The 17539-nt window shown below is 35.8% G+C and overlaps 1 protein-coding gene across 2 annotated transcripts; it reads right to left on the reverse strand.

Moving 5' to 3' along the window:
* Positions 1-1342: 1342 nt before the first annotated feature.
* LOC129885950 (cullin-associated NEDD8-dissociated protein 1) lies at positions 1343-17081 on the reverse strand. 2 transcript variants are annotated; one of them, XM_055960444.1, is made up of 29 exons: positions 16893-17081; positions 15965-16038; positions 15677-15846; positions 14458-14668; positions 12691-12856; positions 12332-12461; positions 11474-11588; positions 11223-11380; positions 11001-11124; positions 10737-10787; positions 10585-10667; positions 9227-9311; positions 9054-9155; positions 8855-8953; positions 8107-8217; positions 7948-8031; positions 7733-7873; positions 7135-7227; positions 6914-7035; positions 6633-6795; positions 6315-6554; positions 4995-5243; positions 4736-4912; positions 4497-4643; positions 4131-4247; positions 2835-3003; positions 2562-2639; positions 2315-2453; positions 1343-1891 (listed from the first exon to the last, which is right to left on the reverse strand). In XM_055960444.1, the coding sequence occupies exons 2-29, from the start codon at positions 15998-16000 to the stop codon at positions 1795-1797; spliced, it is 3657 nt and encodes a 1218-aa protein (XP_055816419.1). In that variant the 5' UTR covers positions 16001-16038; positions 16893-17081; the 3' UTR covers positions 1343-1794. The 2 variants fall into 2 exon arrangements, with proteins under 2 accessions (XP_055816419.1, XP_055816420.1); XM_055960445.1 differs by having other exon boundaries at positions 15965-16073.
* Between the last annotated feature and the right edge of the window lie 458 nt (positions 17082-17539).

Raw genomic sequence — 17539 nt, forward strand, 5'->3', positions numbered from 1 at the left:
CATGAATACCCATATTTCTATGGGTTAAATATGAGTTTAAACCCATATTTTATCCATCTAAAAAATCACTCACCCAACTCATTAAAATATGGACGGGTTGGACGGGTTACCAAAATATAGGCTCACTTTGTCATCACTAACTAGTGGACATAACAAAGGAATATGTATACATAGGGAAAATCGCGTGCAATGAAAAGTGCAAACACGGCTTGATAAGAAATTTTTACTTGTTTATTTAGTTTAAAACTAATATTATTATTTTTTTACAAGTAACTTATCTACTTCATCTGGTTTGGTAATTTAATTTTTAATTTTTAAAAATGTTATACTAAATTAATTTAGTATGATTCAATATTTTTTAATTCGATTTTGATATTTTGTGGTATGTAAATTGGTAACTATTTGTATTAATATAGTAAAACAACATAATATAATCCCACAAGTGGAGTTTGAGAAGATAGAGTTTATACAAACTTTAGCCCTAACTCAATAACTCGTATAGATAGAGAGGTTATTTCCGATAGATTGATAGATCCAATTTGTGCTAATACAAATTTATATATTTATTAGTATTATAATAATATGTATGAATTGTATAGAAAATTACATATTTCGATATACTATTCGATTTTTGATAATTCTTTTTAAAATACCAAAATCCAAAAAAAAAATGTTTATAACATATTAAATAACAAAATACCGAAATTGTGGAATTAAATTTTCAAATTCGATATAATAATCCAGTATCTACCATACCATGTCACCCTAGACATAAACTAACCATAATAGAAGTCTGTAATTTCTATATTTCACTCGTGAGTTATTGTCCAGGAAGAGATTTTCCTAGTATCGTAGTTATTCAAAGATGGCACATTTTGGGTGCCAAAACAGAAAGATAATGCCTACATTACGTTCAAAAAATTAAAAATTTGATTGGTTAAAAAAGTCTTCGACTTTTATTGAGCATAATATGAATAATGGTAGTGCTACCATTTTTACAGCAATCTTGACAATCTAAATAACATACTATCAAGAAATATGATGTAACATGAGATTGGTACGTAAAATAGTTCTGGGATAGAATCCTCATTCAAATTCCTTATGCTTTTGCAATATCAGAACTACAACATATCCAGTGAAATTCCACAAGTGCAATATCAAAACTACAATAGTGCTAATTCCATAACCATTATTTACAGGAAAAATTATACTAAACACCCCTGTAATATAAGAAAACTGCAAATACACACGCTATATTTTTTAATGAAACAATTCTACTCCCTTATAGTCCTCGATAGCTTTTTTGGCCGAGTCACATCCAGATCTTTTCAAAGCCCTACTATAAGCCAGGAAATCCAACAGTATTAGAATTTAACAGAATCCAAATACATAGTTATTAAAGTATTTAAGCACCAATAATAGATGTTTCGAAAACACTAAAACAGGAAAAATATCTCATGAAATAGGCTGAGACTTCCGCACTAAGAAGAAAACTCAATTGAACATTCCAATTAGACAAAATAAGGAGCCAACTTACAATGCGCATCACATATATGACAAACCAAAATGCTAAGACTAAACCTATACAGGGTAAAGTGCGCTAGTTATCCCATGGTAGCATTGATTCAAGTAGCATCCCTACATGCTTGCTTCTCCACAAGTCCATCTGCTGCTATCAGAAACGCGCATTCACATCACTTGCTGTAAAATTATAATTGTCCAAACTTGTACAACTGGAATCTGAGGAACCTTGTTCGAAAATTCTGTATCATGTGGCATAAATGCTAGGGGACCTCACTCATTCCTGATAGAACAATACTTCTCCCAGAGTGTTTGTGACTTCCCAATTTCACCCATTAGATTCTTGAGCTTGTGGCTGTAGTCACCTCCACTGCAAACAATGGGAGCAATGAATACATCATACTAAGGTCAGGAAAATATGGAAGATAGAGAAATGAAGAGAGGAGGAAAGGAAACAGAAGTATCAAATTGCAACAATATTTTCCTTTCACACACACAGATAAAGCCAGATTATAACTTGTATATTGCACAAATGCAGTACTAATCAAAAGCAGCAGTAGAAGAGAAGTTCAACGATCTGTAAAATTTACAATACTGATAACTCATAACTTCATTTTGGTTGTGAAAATTCTGAAATATACTACAGCAGGAAAGAAATGGAAATCTTCCATTTTCACAGAGAGAACAAGAATATACGAAAAGGATAAGGTAACCCCCCCCCCCCCTAATTCTTGATTCAAGACACGTGTCTACGAAAGCACATACCATTTCAAGGAACACTTAAGATGCTTACCTGATATGATTTAAAGCTGCAATTGCCCGAAGGGCACTTCGAATCATGTCTTCATTGCGATCAACCTCTTGCTTGACAGCATCCTGTTTTGGTCTGAAATTTATCGTTTTCTGCAGAGGATCCACCAAAGAGTCCAGAACTGCAAAAGCAACAATATTGTAAACATAACTTCTGAAGAAGTAAAACACAAACTAGTTCATTAGAAAAAAGCACAGTTCATTAGAAAAAAAAAGCAAAAGGACTATACCTGCTAATACCGCTGAAGGACACTTATCAGCAAGTTTAGAAAGGATAAGGTGGCATGGCATTTTAACATCATAATGATCTGGAAAAGGCAGCAAAAGATTCAGTTCAGCAGTAAAATTATTGCATGTAAGCACAGTGACATGTCTATTGACGCCACCCCACTCCCATCCCCAAGAAAACGAGAAAGTTTGCAGACATCAATAAAAATCCAATCCAGAATTTGAAAAACAGAGAACAATAAAAGAATAAGGTCCATCACAAGCTATCAACTTACCATCCAGACCAGATTGAAGATATGGGACAATGAAAGATGAGGGATTCACTTGATCAAGACAAGTGTCCAGCAAAGTGTCTACACATTCAAAAGCTGCCTTTCTTAGTTCAAGTCCATCATCGACAGTATGCTTGAAGGGACCTAGATCAACCGTCCTTATCAATTCTTTCTGCAAGAAGGAAGAAGCATAATCATGATGAAGAATGACACCAATCAACTGTTATAAGTGACACTCCTAAAGTACAAGGTTATGAATAATTGATAGGTATCTTTCAATTATGAGGCATACAATTAATCTAACTTTTAGTCAACAATCACGCATATAGTGTCCAAAATGATATGAGGTGGACATTTCCATGAGTAGGATCAGTACAGGTTCTCTTTGTTCTTATTTCCCTGATAACTGTAAGATAATTAGTTGTCCATAGAGGAGGAGAGGGTTCTGAAATTGAAAAAAAAAAAAACATAACCAGCATGGGATGTCTAATGAGGCTGCCAAACAAAAGCAACAAACCTCTAATAAGGTGAATGTCACACTATGTGATTTAATAAGGGCACAAACATATCCTAGTCCTTATTTACTTTAGACAGATGGCCATAAGATGATCATGTTCACAAAAATGTGCATATAAAGATTAGCAATAAGATCATAGGCAAAGTCTGGTCCATTCCAACTGTTGGAGAGGGTATGCATTTACTTAATTGTATCTTCAACATTACAATTTATACCGACTTATAGGGATATGTGTGAATTGGTTTTAGTAAGTTGTGTTATCGACATGCTAGTTGATAATATCCAACAGTTGTCTTGGTCAATTTACCTGGAGATTTGGAATATGATGGCATTATGCTTGTGGTGAGATAAAACGAGCCTATTATTTCCTACCATCATCTGACCAAAGTTTAATCTATAGTTATCCATCTCTGACTCACATAATTAGCTTCAAATAAGTAAAAATACACAAGTACAAAGAAAGATGATATGTTTCATAAATGCATTGTTGAATCTTGCTTTAAAAGTTGCATGCAATTATTCTACTACTCAGGAATAAGAGTATTCAGCAGGATGTAGTGTTATCCTTGGGCCCACAGCTTTAGGACAGCAATCAAATACATATCTCAAAGCTCCAAGTGTTGGAGTTTTGCCAATGCATGTACTCATAAATTGTGCCAAACTCTGGTACTAATATATGTAGATTAAATGAAGGTGGTGTGCTCCAGTTTCAAGTTCCTTGAAATACAACCTAAACTAAAATGCACAAAATAGTGATAAAATTTTAAAGAGATATTTGACACCTTAATTACAGTCTGATCATAGAGAAGTGGCAAGAGTTCAGGAAGAAGACCCTTTATCAGGTTAGGCTTGTTATGAGCTGCGGTACTCAAGGCCAGGACAGCTGCACGTCTAACATGCTGCATAATCAACAAAACATGTGATGAGAAGTTAAATTACGGGAACATAATGAAAGACTGCAACAGATATGACTGATAACAGGAGAACTATAAAGAGAAAATCAGCATAAAAGTAAACAGAACAACCACTGGGCTAGGGGGGGTTGGGGTGTGTGCGTGTGTGGTAGTGGTGTTTGGGGGTGGGGGTTATGGGGAACCAGTAAATTGTTTCTGCAATGCAAAAGTTCTTGAACATCAAATTAGGAATACCCTGTCTTTATCCTTTATAAGCACCAAGAAGGATGAAATTTCATGAGACAAGATTTCATCTATTTTCTCTGGCCGCTCAACTATAGAATATTTCACAGCAATTACGACAGTCGCTCTGGTGAACGCAGCTGGATTACTAATCCGGTCCTACAAAAAAATATAGTTGAAATTTTGCAGACAGAACAAGAAGAGTCCAATATAAAATGATTTACAGCTAAGAAATATATCATTAGTCGTACCTTCAATGCTGGAACAAGTTTGCCAGGTTCAATAAGCGCAATTTTTCCCAGGCACTCAGCTACGACATTCCGAACACCCTCTTCATCACTTTCACAATGATTAAAGAGCAAATTAAGTATTTTATCTACACTTGAATCCTGGAATTCAGCATTATCCACAGACTGTCTCACTATGACCTGTTGGCAACAACATATCATGATATGAGTCCAGAAAGAGGGAAAGGAATTCCTGAAATAAAAGATCCTCTAAAATGTATACCTCTTTCAAAGAATGGAGCAGCAGGTACTGCTTCTTCTGCTGATTGTCAATTTTGTCTAAGATAAACGGTAAATACTTTGGTAGATTACCCACAGCAATGTTTCCTAGAGCATAAGAGGCAGCTGACTTTATCTCTTCAAAAGGTGATTGGAAGGACTCGATGACAATATTTTCGATATGGGCATGTGAACTAAAGTCCTTTCTTCTTCCAATTTCTCCTAAACATAGCAAGGCAAGATGTTGCTTGGCCTGAAAGGATAAGAACTTAGAAAAGCAGGATTCTCTTACAGTTATTAGTACCATTTGAAGAAAGCAGAAGAAACAAACAATGTCATGTAAATTTACAATACTCAATGGCAGAACCAAACTCAGAAAATTTGTTTTGTTAGTATTTGCATCGACAGTTTGCCACAACTGCTTACAAAATATGAAAGCTAATGACAAGCAGAAAATGTCATCATATCTGTTTCCTTGTATGGTTTCGAACACTCCTTCATAAACTAACTTTTAGCGTTTAATGTTCATTTTTTTAACATGGCATGTTAAGAAAATGGCATTAGTGTGTGGGGGCAACCTTGTTATCCACAGTTCAGAACTTCAGTCATGGATGAGTGGGTAATTTCCTAATAGAGTGTCAAATAATGGTTGATATAGATTGTTGTTTCCTTATGGGGTGCCTTAGACAATCTCACTTCACAAGCTAGCTTTTGAATTAAGTTAAGGCCACAATCCATTTTTTCCTTTTCGCATGGTATCGGGAGACAATCCAATGCAACCATATTTGATAGCAAGAACACTAAGTCACTATAGGGGGGTGTATGTTACACCCTAAGAAAATCTCCCGTTTGGCAAAACATGAGAGATTCTAGGTATATAAAGAAGTAAGCTTTGAAACTCTAGTGATACGTTTTAAAGCCCACAAAGCTTAAACACAAAGTGGACAATATCACTAGTGGATTAGATTGTTACACTCAGTAGAAGAATAGGTTATTACCTCCTAACAAGGTCTTGAGTTATCTTCATGATGATGAGGTAACTTCAAGGGTTGAGTTAGACCAAAGGTGTATTTTCTTAAAATGGTATCAAAGTAGGCAAAAGGTCTTGGATTCAAGTCACACCGCCACCCAATATTCAAAAAAATTGTAGCATGCTTGCCCCACAAAAAAGAATCAAGTGAGGGGGGCATATTAGCATGTTGAAGACATACAATTCAAGTGGACTACTCTAACGACTCAAGTCTTAAGATGAGATCGACATACAATTCAACGGCTACAAACAACTTATCCAAGATAAAAATCAATAAACAAATAAAGGGCCTACCGAATTAGTACTACTATCATCTTTCAGGCTGTCTGTCAACATGTTTACTGTAGAAGAACACTTCTGATCACCAGCGGCAAGACAAAGAACTGCCACACATTGAGCAATGGAAAACAAAGCTTGTTTGGTAACACCGCCAGACCGAGGAGATGGTTTAGCAGTTGAAAGTAGAGAATCTAGCAGAGTATCGAAGCTTGTATTGGCAGAGTAAACCAATGCAGCGAAAAAGTTTTGAAGTGCCTGCCATATTAATAGAAGTGAGCGTTGTATAGAAAACAGCCTAGATCAAAACTGAAACCAACAGAAACAAGGAAGTACCAGAAGGGCTTGCCCCTGAAGCAGTGAACTTCTCACTAGTGTCAAGGCTTGAGGAAGAACTTTGCTTCTCACAGTCAAACCCACATTTGCACTTGACCTTCTATCAGCCATTAATGTACAGCAAAGCTCCAGCGCAAGGGCTGTCATGTGCAAGTCTGAGTCACTAAAGTCCAAATGAATCAAAAAGTGAGAAGATATTGATGACACAATTTAAGATTGAAATATTGTAGGAACATCTGACATGTGAAAATTAGTCAAACAAATGAATCATAACTACAAACCTTATTAGCGTAGAAAGTTCCATAACAATAACTTCATATGCAGCAGATCCAATTTTATCACCATAAGCAACAATGAGGGTGTTCAAGGTCCCTAGAGTAGCTTGTCTGAGAGCTCGATTAGCCTACCCTCCAAAAGTAGCAAAACTGTGAGACTTCCTCATAATATAAAATGTAGTGAATTTTTCCCTAAGAAGTTAGCATTTGAGAACATCTGGTTTCACCTTGCGTAAGAATGCAGTTAACTCAGAAATCACTTGCTCGATGACACATGAGAGGTCTAGATGCAATGGAGAAGCAGCTATGACAGCAAAAGCCTGCAAAGAAGGTAATTTAAACCACTTTCCATGGAAGAGCAAGAATATTGGCAGTAACTGAAGGTCAGAAGTCCTGCCTAGGAAACGGTGAGAGTAGAGGGGAGGTAAAGTACTTCTATAATACTGCTACATAAGGAATACTTCTCTTTTCTGGTCATACTAACTCATGAGCCAAAATATTAAATGTTCATTTTCCTTCTTTTTTTTGGTTGGAAGTAATAAGTTCCATTAACAAAGCATCAAGAAGATGCAAAAGTTAACATCTTAAAATGATCATTTTCTTTGATCCTATAGTTCCTGATGTATAAGTAAAATTGTTGAATTGTTCTTTTTAAAAAAAAAAAAAAAAAGAGCTACCCTCTATCTCCAAGTACTTGTACCTTTTTTCCAATTTATATTCAATTTTGCGATTCAGGTCTGCCTGATGAGAAAATAGATGCCAAAAGCTCAAGACAACCTAGTCATAGATAGAGTTCAATCCCTACACAGTTAACGTCAAACAAACCTTGACAGCTGTCAGTCTAGTTATTTCATTGCCCATTCGATCCACCAGAACTGGAAGACATGCAGATAATTCAGCATGCAGGTGATCACCAAATGTTGAAACTACGAGCCCCATGCAAGTAATTGCACACTCCTTAACCTCCTGGAAGTCAAGCACAGTTTACGTAAACATAAATTTACATAAGAAAATCCTCATTTCCCAAGCAAGCAACTAACCTGATCCTGATCTTGGTTTGTCAAACGCAACATGATGGCATTATATATTGGAAGAACATAGGGTTTGAAATCAAAGGTTGAACCCTAAAAAGCAACATAATCAGTGCTTCGGATAGAGCTAATACAAGTAGTTGATTGGCGAAGTAAAAGAAATCTAACCTCAATATTCGGCCGCAATACCCGTACAAGCTCACCGCAAACTCTTAATGCATCTGCAGTAACTTTGTAATACCGCTCACCAACAGCAGATATAACAGGACTAGTTATAGCCTAGTTAACAAAAGCAGAGAGTATAGTCAAAGACAAATCCTTGGGCATAAAGGCTGTCAGACTAAGATGATTTCTACTATATGATCATTTATTCGAAGGCTGTAAATCACAAAAAAATTAATTCTAGAAAATTTTCAAAATCACGGGAAAAAAAGGAGAGATTTTGCAAGATATAATGTCAAGATATAACATTATTAGATCATCTCATCATTGATCAGTCAAGGGATGAAGCCATACAACTATGCTGAACAGTCCAGTTGAGTGTTGACTATCTCGTCCTTATTCAAATATCATGGACTTCTTGCATTTTTTAAGGTTAAACTCATATTATGCATATTGCGAGCCATTTCTCAATAAAGGAGTTATGTTTTTTTTCATTTACTATGTGAAAAGTAGGTCATCCATAGAATTTACAACCTTTGACATAATGCTATAAGCATACACCAGTCCAGGTATAAGATATTACAACCGTTTCTCAATCAATAAATGAAGTTTCCTTCCTTTGTTTTTTTATATGAGAAGTAGGACTCCCATAATTTTTTAAGCTTTTAAAAACATAGTAGTATGAGTTCGCACCAGTCAAGGTATGCATTTCATCTGCTAAAATTGTATTCAGATAAGTAATAAGATGTCTTACCTTAATATGTGGGTGGAAAACAGGTGGTGAATGTGATGCTAACACTAATCTTGTAAATATGAGGGCTTCAATCTTTAAATTCGATGTGGAAGATTTGTCCTGTACAGCAAACCAATTACAACATTTAATAGAAAAAGAAACAAATCCAGGAAAATTCACAAAATAAAGCACAAATACAAGCATTAAATAGACAACTTACACATAATGCCTTCTCAATTCCAGGAATAAGGGATCCAATGTGCTCTGCAAGGCAGTCAGGCAGGACAACCACAAGTTCTTTCAAAACTGAGAAGGCACCAACCTAAAAAAAGGGAGAATCATGAAATGTAAAGCCAACAGCAGCAAGGATTGAAGTAAGCAGCAGACAAATACCTTTGTCTTGACAGACTTCTCGCGAAGCTGCTTATTTAATGATCTAACAATCTTGGGCACTTCTTGCTTCAATAGCCATCTAGGACTGAATGATACAATTAGAGTTACCATTGAAATCATCATTTATTTGTCTTATCACAGATAAAACATATTGAGACCATCATCAAAGAAGTAAGCATTAAGAATCGCCTAATCCACGTTATATTTGGTGAGGTAAAAAGAAAGTGAAATCAATCCTCATTGAGAGAGGGAAAAAACAGTTATACCCCAATAAAAGAAAGGAAAACAAAGGTGAATAACATGAAGCTTGAGGCTCAACAACCACAAATTGTAAACCACTACTAATGTCCATCAAGGTTAAGCCACAATTATACACTATTCAAGGTGACACTGCATTTTCTTTATAATTACTACTATTAAATATAACATGGGTATCAATATACAGTGTTTATTCCACTAAGGGAGTTTATTACAGGTGGGTAGACTTGGGATTTTATCCTGGACCTATCTTAATCTTTGATGCTATATTATTGATCAGGTCAACGCACCTATGATTTTATGATGCTAGAATCGAATATTCTAAGTGCAAAAGCCCGAAGTTTGTGTCATTGAAGAGATTAGAGGTGAGCAATGGTTATAGCCTTAGCCTATTTTGACTATAGAAAAAGGTTAGTATGCATAGACAGTGCTATATGCTAAATAAATACTTATGTATTGTAGTTTTAATTTTTCTAAGCTGACATGGAGATGGATCTGGAAGAACAGAGCACCATTAAAGTTGGATTGCTGGATGGGACTGGTGGCACATGGTGCTTGTCTAACTCATGAGAAACATTAAAAAAGAGGGACTTATAATTGCAGCTGGTGCCCAGTGTGCGAGAGACAAAAAATGCGGATGTCAATCATCTTTTCATCCACTGTGATTTTACCACACAAGTACAACATTCTCAGCATAGTGGTGATCAGTTGGAAATGCCTAAGACAACCAAAGAACTACCAAAAGTGTATTATTGATATAGCACCACAAAAGCGCTGTCCAAAGTATACTTACAGGACATTAGCATACTCCAACTATTTGCTATTAAAGATAAATCCATATAAAATGCACCCAATTTTGGTTTTTGGAATTTTTGACATCCCGAACATCCTTTCTATCCTTGATCTTACTGCTTTATTTTGCACTATACTGTCTGGGCTCAAGTTCACACTAAAATTTGCATATATTTAGATTCTAGTCTTCTAAAGTGAAACAAGTGTTCCCAAAAGTCACTGTTTTCCACAGTTGAAGTAAAATGATAACAGAAAACACAAAATAGGACGATTTAAGTTATATAAAGAAGCAAAAGCAATGACCTTACCTTGATTCATTCAGATCAGTCTGTCCTTTTGTAACATTGCCTGTTTGCCGCAACAATTCAGTGAATGTACTAAACACATCCATCTGTCGAGCAAGTATTTAGACAATTAAAACTAGTTCGTTTAGGAAATTCAAGAGGCGTTTCAAGTTTACCTTAACATTCTCTTCCCTTTCTTTAAACCTATCAATCAACTTTGGACAAGCCTGCACATGGTTAGAGTCAGCATTATTAACTTATTACGACTATGAGACAAATGGACAGTCACAGTATATAGAAACATTTCAACTTCAATAAGAATGCAGAGCTACATCTGCGCAACACACTTGTGAAAGGAAATCTAATGTCAAATAGAGGGTAAACACTATATAATAGCTTAAAGTAAGCAAGCCGAAATAGGTCACACTTCCTAGTCATACCTGCTCGTACAGCTTTGATAGCATCTCAGGCCGAGTAACTACCAATGCAGCTAAGCATTTGGCAGCAGCTCTTCTAACCTTCCAACTGACATCTTCATCATCCGTGTATTCATTAGCACTCTCGCTACAACAAAAATTGACAAGTGATTTGCTTAGTAAGAAGTGTGCACAATGTATAATCCTAATGGGTCTTAGCAAACTCCAGAGCATAAGTGAACATACTCATCTTCATCTTCCTCAAGAATTTCTTCATCAATATCTTCCTCCATATTGTCGGTGAAGTTGGGATCATAGCTGAGATATTCCAGGGTGAGATGCAAAATTTCATCACAGTAGGATGAAATATCCCGGGGACACCTTAGCAAAAAGCTCTCAAGTGCCTGGAAATAAAAATAGTTCAAAACCAAGGCTGCATCCAGGGGGGAGGGTAAATAAGAACATAGGACCAAAAAGACAATCAATTAATATAACACCTGCAGACTATATTCACGAAGCTCCTCATCATTTTCAGATGCACTTGTACAGTAGTTAATTAGCAATGGAACTGTCTCTCCGAGGTGAGGACCAAAACGATAGCCAACAGCACGGCTGGAATCACAATTTGACAGCTTAAGTAAAAATTAGTCAACAAAATACATAGATAGTAAAAGAGGAAAAGTCTCCAAAAGGAAGCACCACATCTCACAAAGAAAAAATAGAGGATCTTAAATGGAAATGGGACAATCAAGAGTGAGCATGCATGCGTCACTTTGACACCTTAGTCTTTTCTATTTAACGTTTATCTACGTCCAGACTCCATTTAGAAGTGTCAAACATTAAACACACAGCTGAGAAGAGAGCACCCAGATACAAGTTACTCAGCCCTCTTTTGTTTCACTTGATACAAGTAAGCAGTTCTAGAACAAACTAACAGGAAGACCAGGCCAAATAACCATAGTTTATATACTGAACATACTTCGCTTTTATGCTCCTATGTACATCTCCAGTACACGAGACCCAAATAAATGAATTTCCAATATTTTGACTCGATTCCCTTGTCTTCATCTGTCTACTTTTCCAGTTGTCAAAATCATGTCAAATGATGACCTGGCTTCTTTTCCCTTTCAACTATGTCGCAGTTTCTCAAAGGCAGTAACAAGCATACTGTCCAACAGAGTGACGAATATTGGATGTGAAATCTGCTAATTGAGTATCCACTATACCTACTGTTGAGAAAAGTATATTGTCCTTGGGCATTTGTCTAAAAGTTAAAAACACAAACAAGTATATCAAATTATGTGACATTTGATAGAACAAAATGCAAGCATCAATTCAAATTCAGGATTTGCTACCTTAAGGCCCCAATCATCTGAATGTTAGTTCGTATCATCTCTGATTTTGAGCTCTTATTGCTCAAAAGGCGAACAACTTCAACTGTAGCCTTCGCAAGCAAATCATCCGACAAACTTGAAGACAGAGATGCTGTATAAGAAAAAGGTTAAACTGAATTTACCAAAGGAAAAGTTGAAAGCTTGGCCACCAGTCCAACAGAGTACATGATAGTCTATGAAATCTTATTAACTCATGTTTCCGTGTCTGAAACGGAAAGCATCCATGACTAAGTCATCAAACATACCCTGTTTTTACTTGATACACTCTCCATTCACAATTTAAAGCACAAACAATAAAGAGAAGCTGATAACAAAGTTACCTATACATGAAACGGTCTTCTTCCTGACAGTAGCTTGATTGGAACTCAGCTGGGGCAATAACGACGTTAACAATGACTCATGGTCAGTGTCCATCAAATTCCCGTACTTGTGAAGAACATCACATAGTATGTCAAGACATTCACACTTAATCTCAGTGCTCATTCCCTGGAAGGGAGACAACAATAGAGAAACTCATAAAAATTAAAAAGTAAATAAACATATGTGCATTAGAAAATAAACATAGTAAAAGAGTTTTTGTGTTCTCCAAATAGAAGGCTAATAAGTGAATATATAGAAGAACGACAGCATCACTTCTTAGAACAAACTGTGCACGCATTGACAATTCACTTACAATCCTGCCTTATATTAATGAACAGCATAAACACGTCCATTTTTTTTAACACGTCCTTCATTTGGAATGATGGAGGAATATTTTATTTCATAGGAAAGAGCAGTAAACAAAAAGACTAGAAGTAAATTAAACAATCAAATATGGATACTGGAAGGCACTTGCAGATTTCTTATACATAGAGTGAATGATGGTTCCTCATCTATACATGAAGTCCCTTTATGTAGAGACCATTGGGTGGGTTTCATAGAAAATCATCTCTATTTGCAGGTTTCTCTTTTTGGTATACTTCTATATTGGCACTTTTTTTGGCCCAACATTACTATAATTTAATACTTTATTAAAAAATCTTAATATTTATTTAGAACACAAAATTAGGCAACATTGACTCGTCTAACATCGACATAAGCTCACATGGTGAAGAAAAATTTGTGGATCAAAACCTTTTGTTTAGGCTTTCCTTTGTCTTGAAGGAACAAGTAAATGATAATACTTTTCGGGGGCAAATTATTCATTATAGCTTCCTTATGTTGCCCTGCACCCAAGGCTTCTGGCCTATTAATCAATGAAGTGCGAGGACAGCCACAAGATATCAGGTTTAAATTTCATTGGAGTACAAAAAAATACTAGGTGCTTTCTTCTCATTTGTCTAAGCCTTGGGGGTAGCTAACTCGGTACCTATTGTTGGTAGGAAGTCAGGTACCCGTTGGAATAGTTGAGATGCATACAAGATGGCTCGGATACCATTGCCATAAAAAAATCCCCAAGCTGTCCTACATAAGAAGGTGCAAGAGCTACATCCTATATCCTCTTTCCACCTACTAGTCACTAGTTTAGGTCACATCAAGTTGCATACATGATACACCTATCTACTTACAACTGCATTTAACTTAGAAGGCAATTGGTTGGCTTGACGAGGATACTAGCACTGGGACTAAAAATCAAAATGATATGAACAAATTGAATGAGGAACAAGAAATTACGACCAGAAAGCCTCAAGATCGGAAAGGACAAATCCAAAACCAAGCATAGATCGTATATGTTGTAATCTTTCTATGCACCGCAGTTAAACAAGAACATCTAGAGCAGCAAATTGAACGATTCCGTCTCATCTAAGAGAAGGTAATTGCTGCATCACCAATTGAAAGACAGGTATCCATGCAGTTCACAAATTCAGGAGCCAGATAAGTGTTACTCAAACAAGTTTAAGGGGGCCAAAAAACCCCCATGAGGCATATTACTCTTTTTATACATGAATCGTATAGAAAAACACATGAAAAAAGATAAATTATCCAACTTCAAATGTCACGTTGTTTCATGAAAAAGATCTTCTAACCCCAACTAACAAATGATATGACAAACCCAGTTAAAATATTATGTACAGAATTCACAGTAAACTTAGCTTTGAATAACTCACCGGAGCAGTGATCCCTTTTATTAACTTCGGTGAAATTGAGACAAGGACGTTTCTAGCAATAGATGATGAAGGAACTTCAGATACAATAGTCTTCAAAGCTATGCTAGCAATATCACGATGTTGTTCTTTTCCATTAAGAAGTTTATCACAAAGCCTATTAGTCATCTCTAGAATTTGTTGCTCACGAACCTTCTTCGCCAATGGAGCAAGGCTGAAAAAAGAAAAGTAGTCAAGAAAGCAATGATCACACTGTAATACAATTTTCTCAGGCTTAAGAAATGTTGTAAACCAAGACGAGGCATGTCAACGAGAATTAGTACCCTACTGCAAAGTATTGACATATTTACAGAATGCTATTCACTTCTTCTGCTCTTTTTTATCAGTACAAACAGATTATAAAATTCACAAAGCCTGTGATATCTCGTAAACAGATGAGTCAACCAAATTAGCAGTCATGTAAGGTTATGATCAGGATTGGGCATCACAAACAGGAAGTGGTTGCATAATTGGATAGCTCAGACTAGAGTGAGTTCACATTGTCCATTCCAAACTAAAAAGGAACTTCAAAAAGTTTCAACACAGTAGGCGGGCAGTAGTAAAAACAAAAAGGCCTAGGTATTTTTCAAACATGAATCACATGAAACGAAATCAGAATTTGTCTACTTGCTCAGTATAGAACGAGAAAGTATACCACTGGATTAAATTATCCTGAAAGGTGAAACCAAAGAAAAAGGGGCCAGTCAAAATTCTCAAATGACCCCTCGTTTAACCATTAGGCATCTAATTTTATGTAAATTCAGATATTCAGAAAATCACCGTCATCAAACAGGGTTACACAAAACAACTTGAACAGTGCAACTGCCAAACGTGTTTGGCCTTCAATACCAAGAAAAACATCAACAAGGAAAGCAAAATAATTGGCAGGCGTATGGTGATTATGCGATAGGATATATAATACAAAAAGATTACAATCATGTTAGGAAGGGTCAAAAAGAAGCTCCTAGTACCAAGTCAGGTACAGCACAAGAAACAACAAATGGGAAAAGGTTAAACTACTTAACAAGGAAAATGAAATCTTTGGCAGACCTATGGTGATTATGCAACAGGATATATAATATGGCACAGAATACAACCCTTTTAGTAGGGTCGATAAGAAGCCCCTAGTCCCAAGACAGGAACATCACGAGTATAAGAAACAACAAATGAGAAAAGGTCAAACCATTTCACAGCCAATCCAGAAACGTCACCGACTGCATCATCAAGCTGCTGCAAAACTGTGCTTGATAACTTCCCTTCAAGCTCAGCATCAAGTTTAAACCCCTCTTTGTTTAACTCATTTAGCAAATCAGAAGTTGCCATATATCTGTAGTCCTTGTCCTTGCCCGTCATCTGCAAAATGTAGTCAAGCAAAGTCAAATTGCACATTTGGATGGGGCAACGGGGAATTAGGTACTGCAAACAAATGAGTGTAAGAAATGGATAACGAGAGAATCCATGAGATGTTTACCTTCTCCAGTATGTTTGTAATAGTCAAATTCGCCATTTTTGGGGGACCTCCAAAGTCTACGTTTTCCCTAGTCTCTACCAACAGAAGGGAACAATTGTAGTTTAATTGGCTGTGGATGGAAAAGATAGTAATGAAAATAAAAATGCTAATATTAATAATTAATAACATTATTATTATCAAATAACAACAACAGTCACTAATCATGTGCAAATGAGCAAAGTTTCAATTCACAGTATAATAACTCTAACAAGTATCTTGCCAACACGGATGTACTAGTCAAAAGGAAACCTACATCTCTGAAAAAAATTCTTATTTAATCGCAGGAAAAGAAGAGCTCTAAGAGTGAGGAAACAGAAAAAGGAAAAGTCACACACAATATAGCTGAATTCGAACTGCTACGACCAAGCCACTGTAGAGGAACATACTGATTGTTAATCTACACATATTTTTTAGGAAAAATAAAATAATACCATCCAATCTTATAACAGCAGGCATTCAACTCTTTGTACATTTTAAAGGAAAAAATAAAAACAATAAATAACCCAGAAATCTATTTGATCTTAACCAAGTAGTTCACCATTAAAGATTCCACAAATAATTACAACCCTAGAAAAGAGCCTAAAAGTAGTGACCAAAACATCTATCAGAAAGCTATAGATACACCATACATTCTTCACAACAGAAAAGACATTGTAGAATCTTGATATGAAAATCACAGAGACATTATAAATTCTTGAACATACTAAACACCACTAACGCAAAACAATATCAATTACATTGTTGAATTTCAATCAAGAAACATCAAGAAGTCAAATTCTCCAACATAAAACCTTAAAGAACCTAAGACTCAATTAAATACAGTAGGAATCCTACGAGAATCTTGAAATCGTAATACAAAAATCCATTAAAAAAAAGAGAGAAAGCTTACTTTAAGACGAATGCAACACACACATAGAGAGAAGGAGATTAGTTGAGTATGCTGATGCCGAAAATCTCTGTATCGATCGGTTGTTCCTCTTTCTCCCGTAAACCCTAAAGAATTTTGAGGCTATCGGAGAGGAGAGGCATACATATTGGGGGGAGTGTTCAAGTAAAGGCAGTGTCTCTCTGTATCGGCCATATATGATTTTTATAGACTTGAAAATTCGACAAAACGAATTATTCCTGCGAGACAAGTTTGATGTCACTTTGGCCCCCAAACTTCAACATATCGTCATTACAACTACCTTTTTTTTTATATGAGTATTTTTTTTTTCTTCTATGCACTATTGAATTCTATTTTTAACTTCTTTTTTTCTTTAGGTGGGGTTGAGTTCTAATTTACTTGCATTATGTGGATTGTTTGTAGTTTTCCATTGCAATTTATAAAAGTTTGAGATTGTAAAGTAGGGTCGTGTATTGATTGGTTCGGTTCGATTTTGAAGTTTATCGATTATCGGTTTACAGACATGTCAAACCATTATAGAACCATTAAGATATTGGCTTATCGGTTATCAATTTATCGATTATTTATCATTATCGATTCAGTTATTGGTTTAACCGTTAAGATTTAATACAAAAAAAAAATTGAAAATC

This window comes from Solanum dulcamara, chromosome 4 (assembly GCF_947179165.1).
Source record: "Solanum dulcamara chromosome 4, daSolDulc1.2, whole genome shotgun sequence".
NCBI classification, from domain to species: domain Eukaryota; kingdom Viridiplantae; phylum Streptophyta; class Magnoliopsida; order Solanales; family Solanaceae; genus Solanum; species Solanum dulcamara.

Excerpts from the sequence above, each read along its gene's own strand:
- LOC129885950 (XM_055960444.1), bottom strand. The coding sequence starts at position 16,000 with ATGGCGAATTTGACTATTACAAACATACTGGAGAAG. Across the intron at positions 9,156-9,226 it reads AGAAGTCTGTCAAGACAAAG|GTTGGTGCCTTCTCAGTTTT; the intron begins GTATTTGTCTGC and ends CCCTTTTTTTAG. Across the intron at positions 5,244-6,314 it reads ATGATAGTAGTACTAATTCG|GCCAAGCAACATCTTGCCTT; the intron begins GTAGGCCCTTTA and ends TTATCCTTTCAG.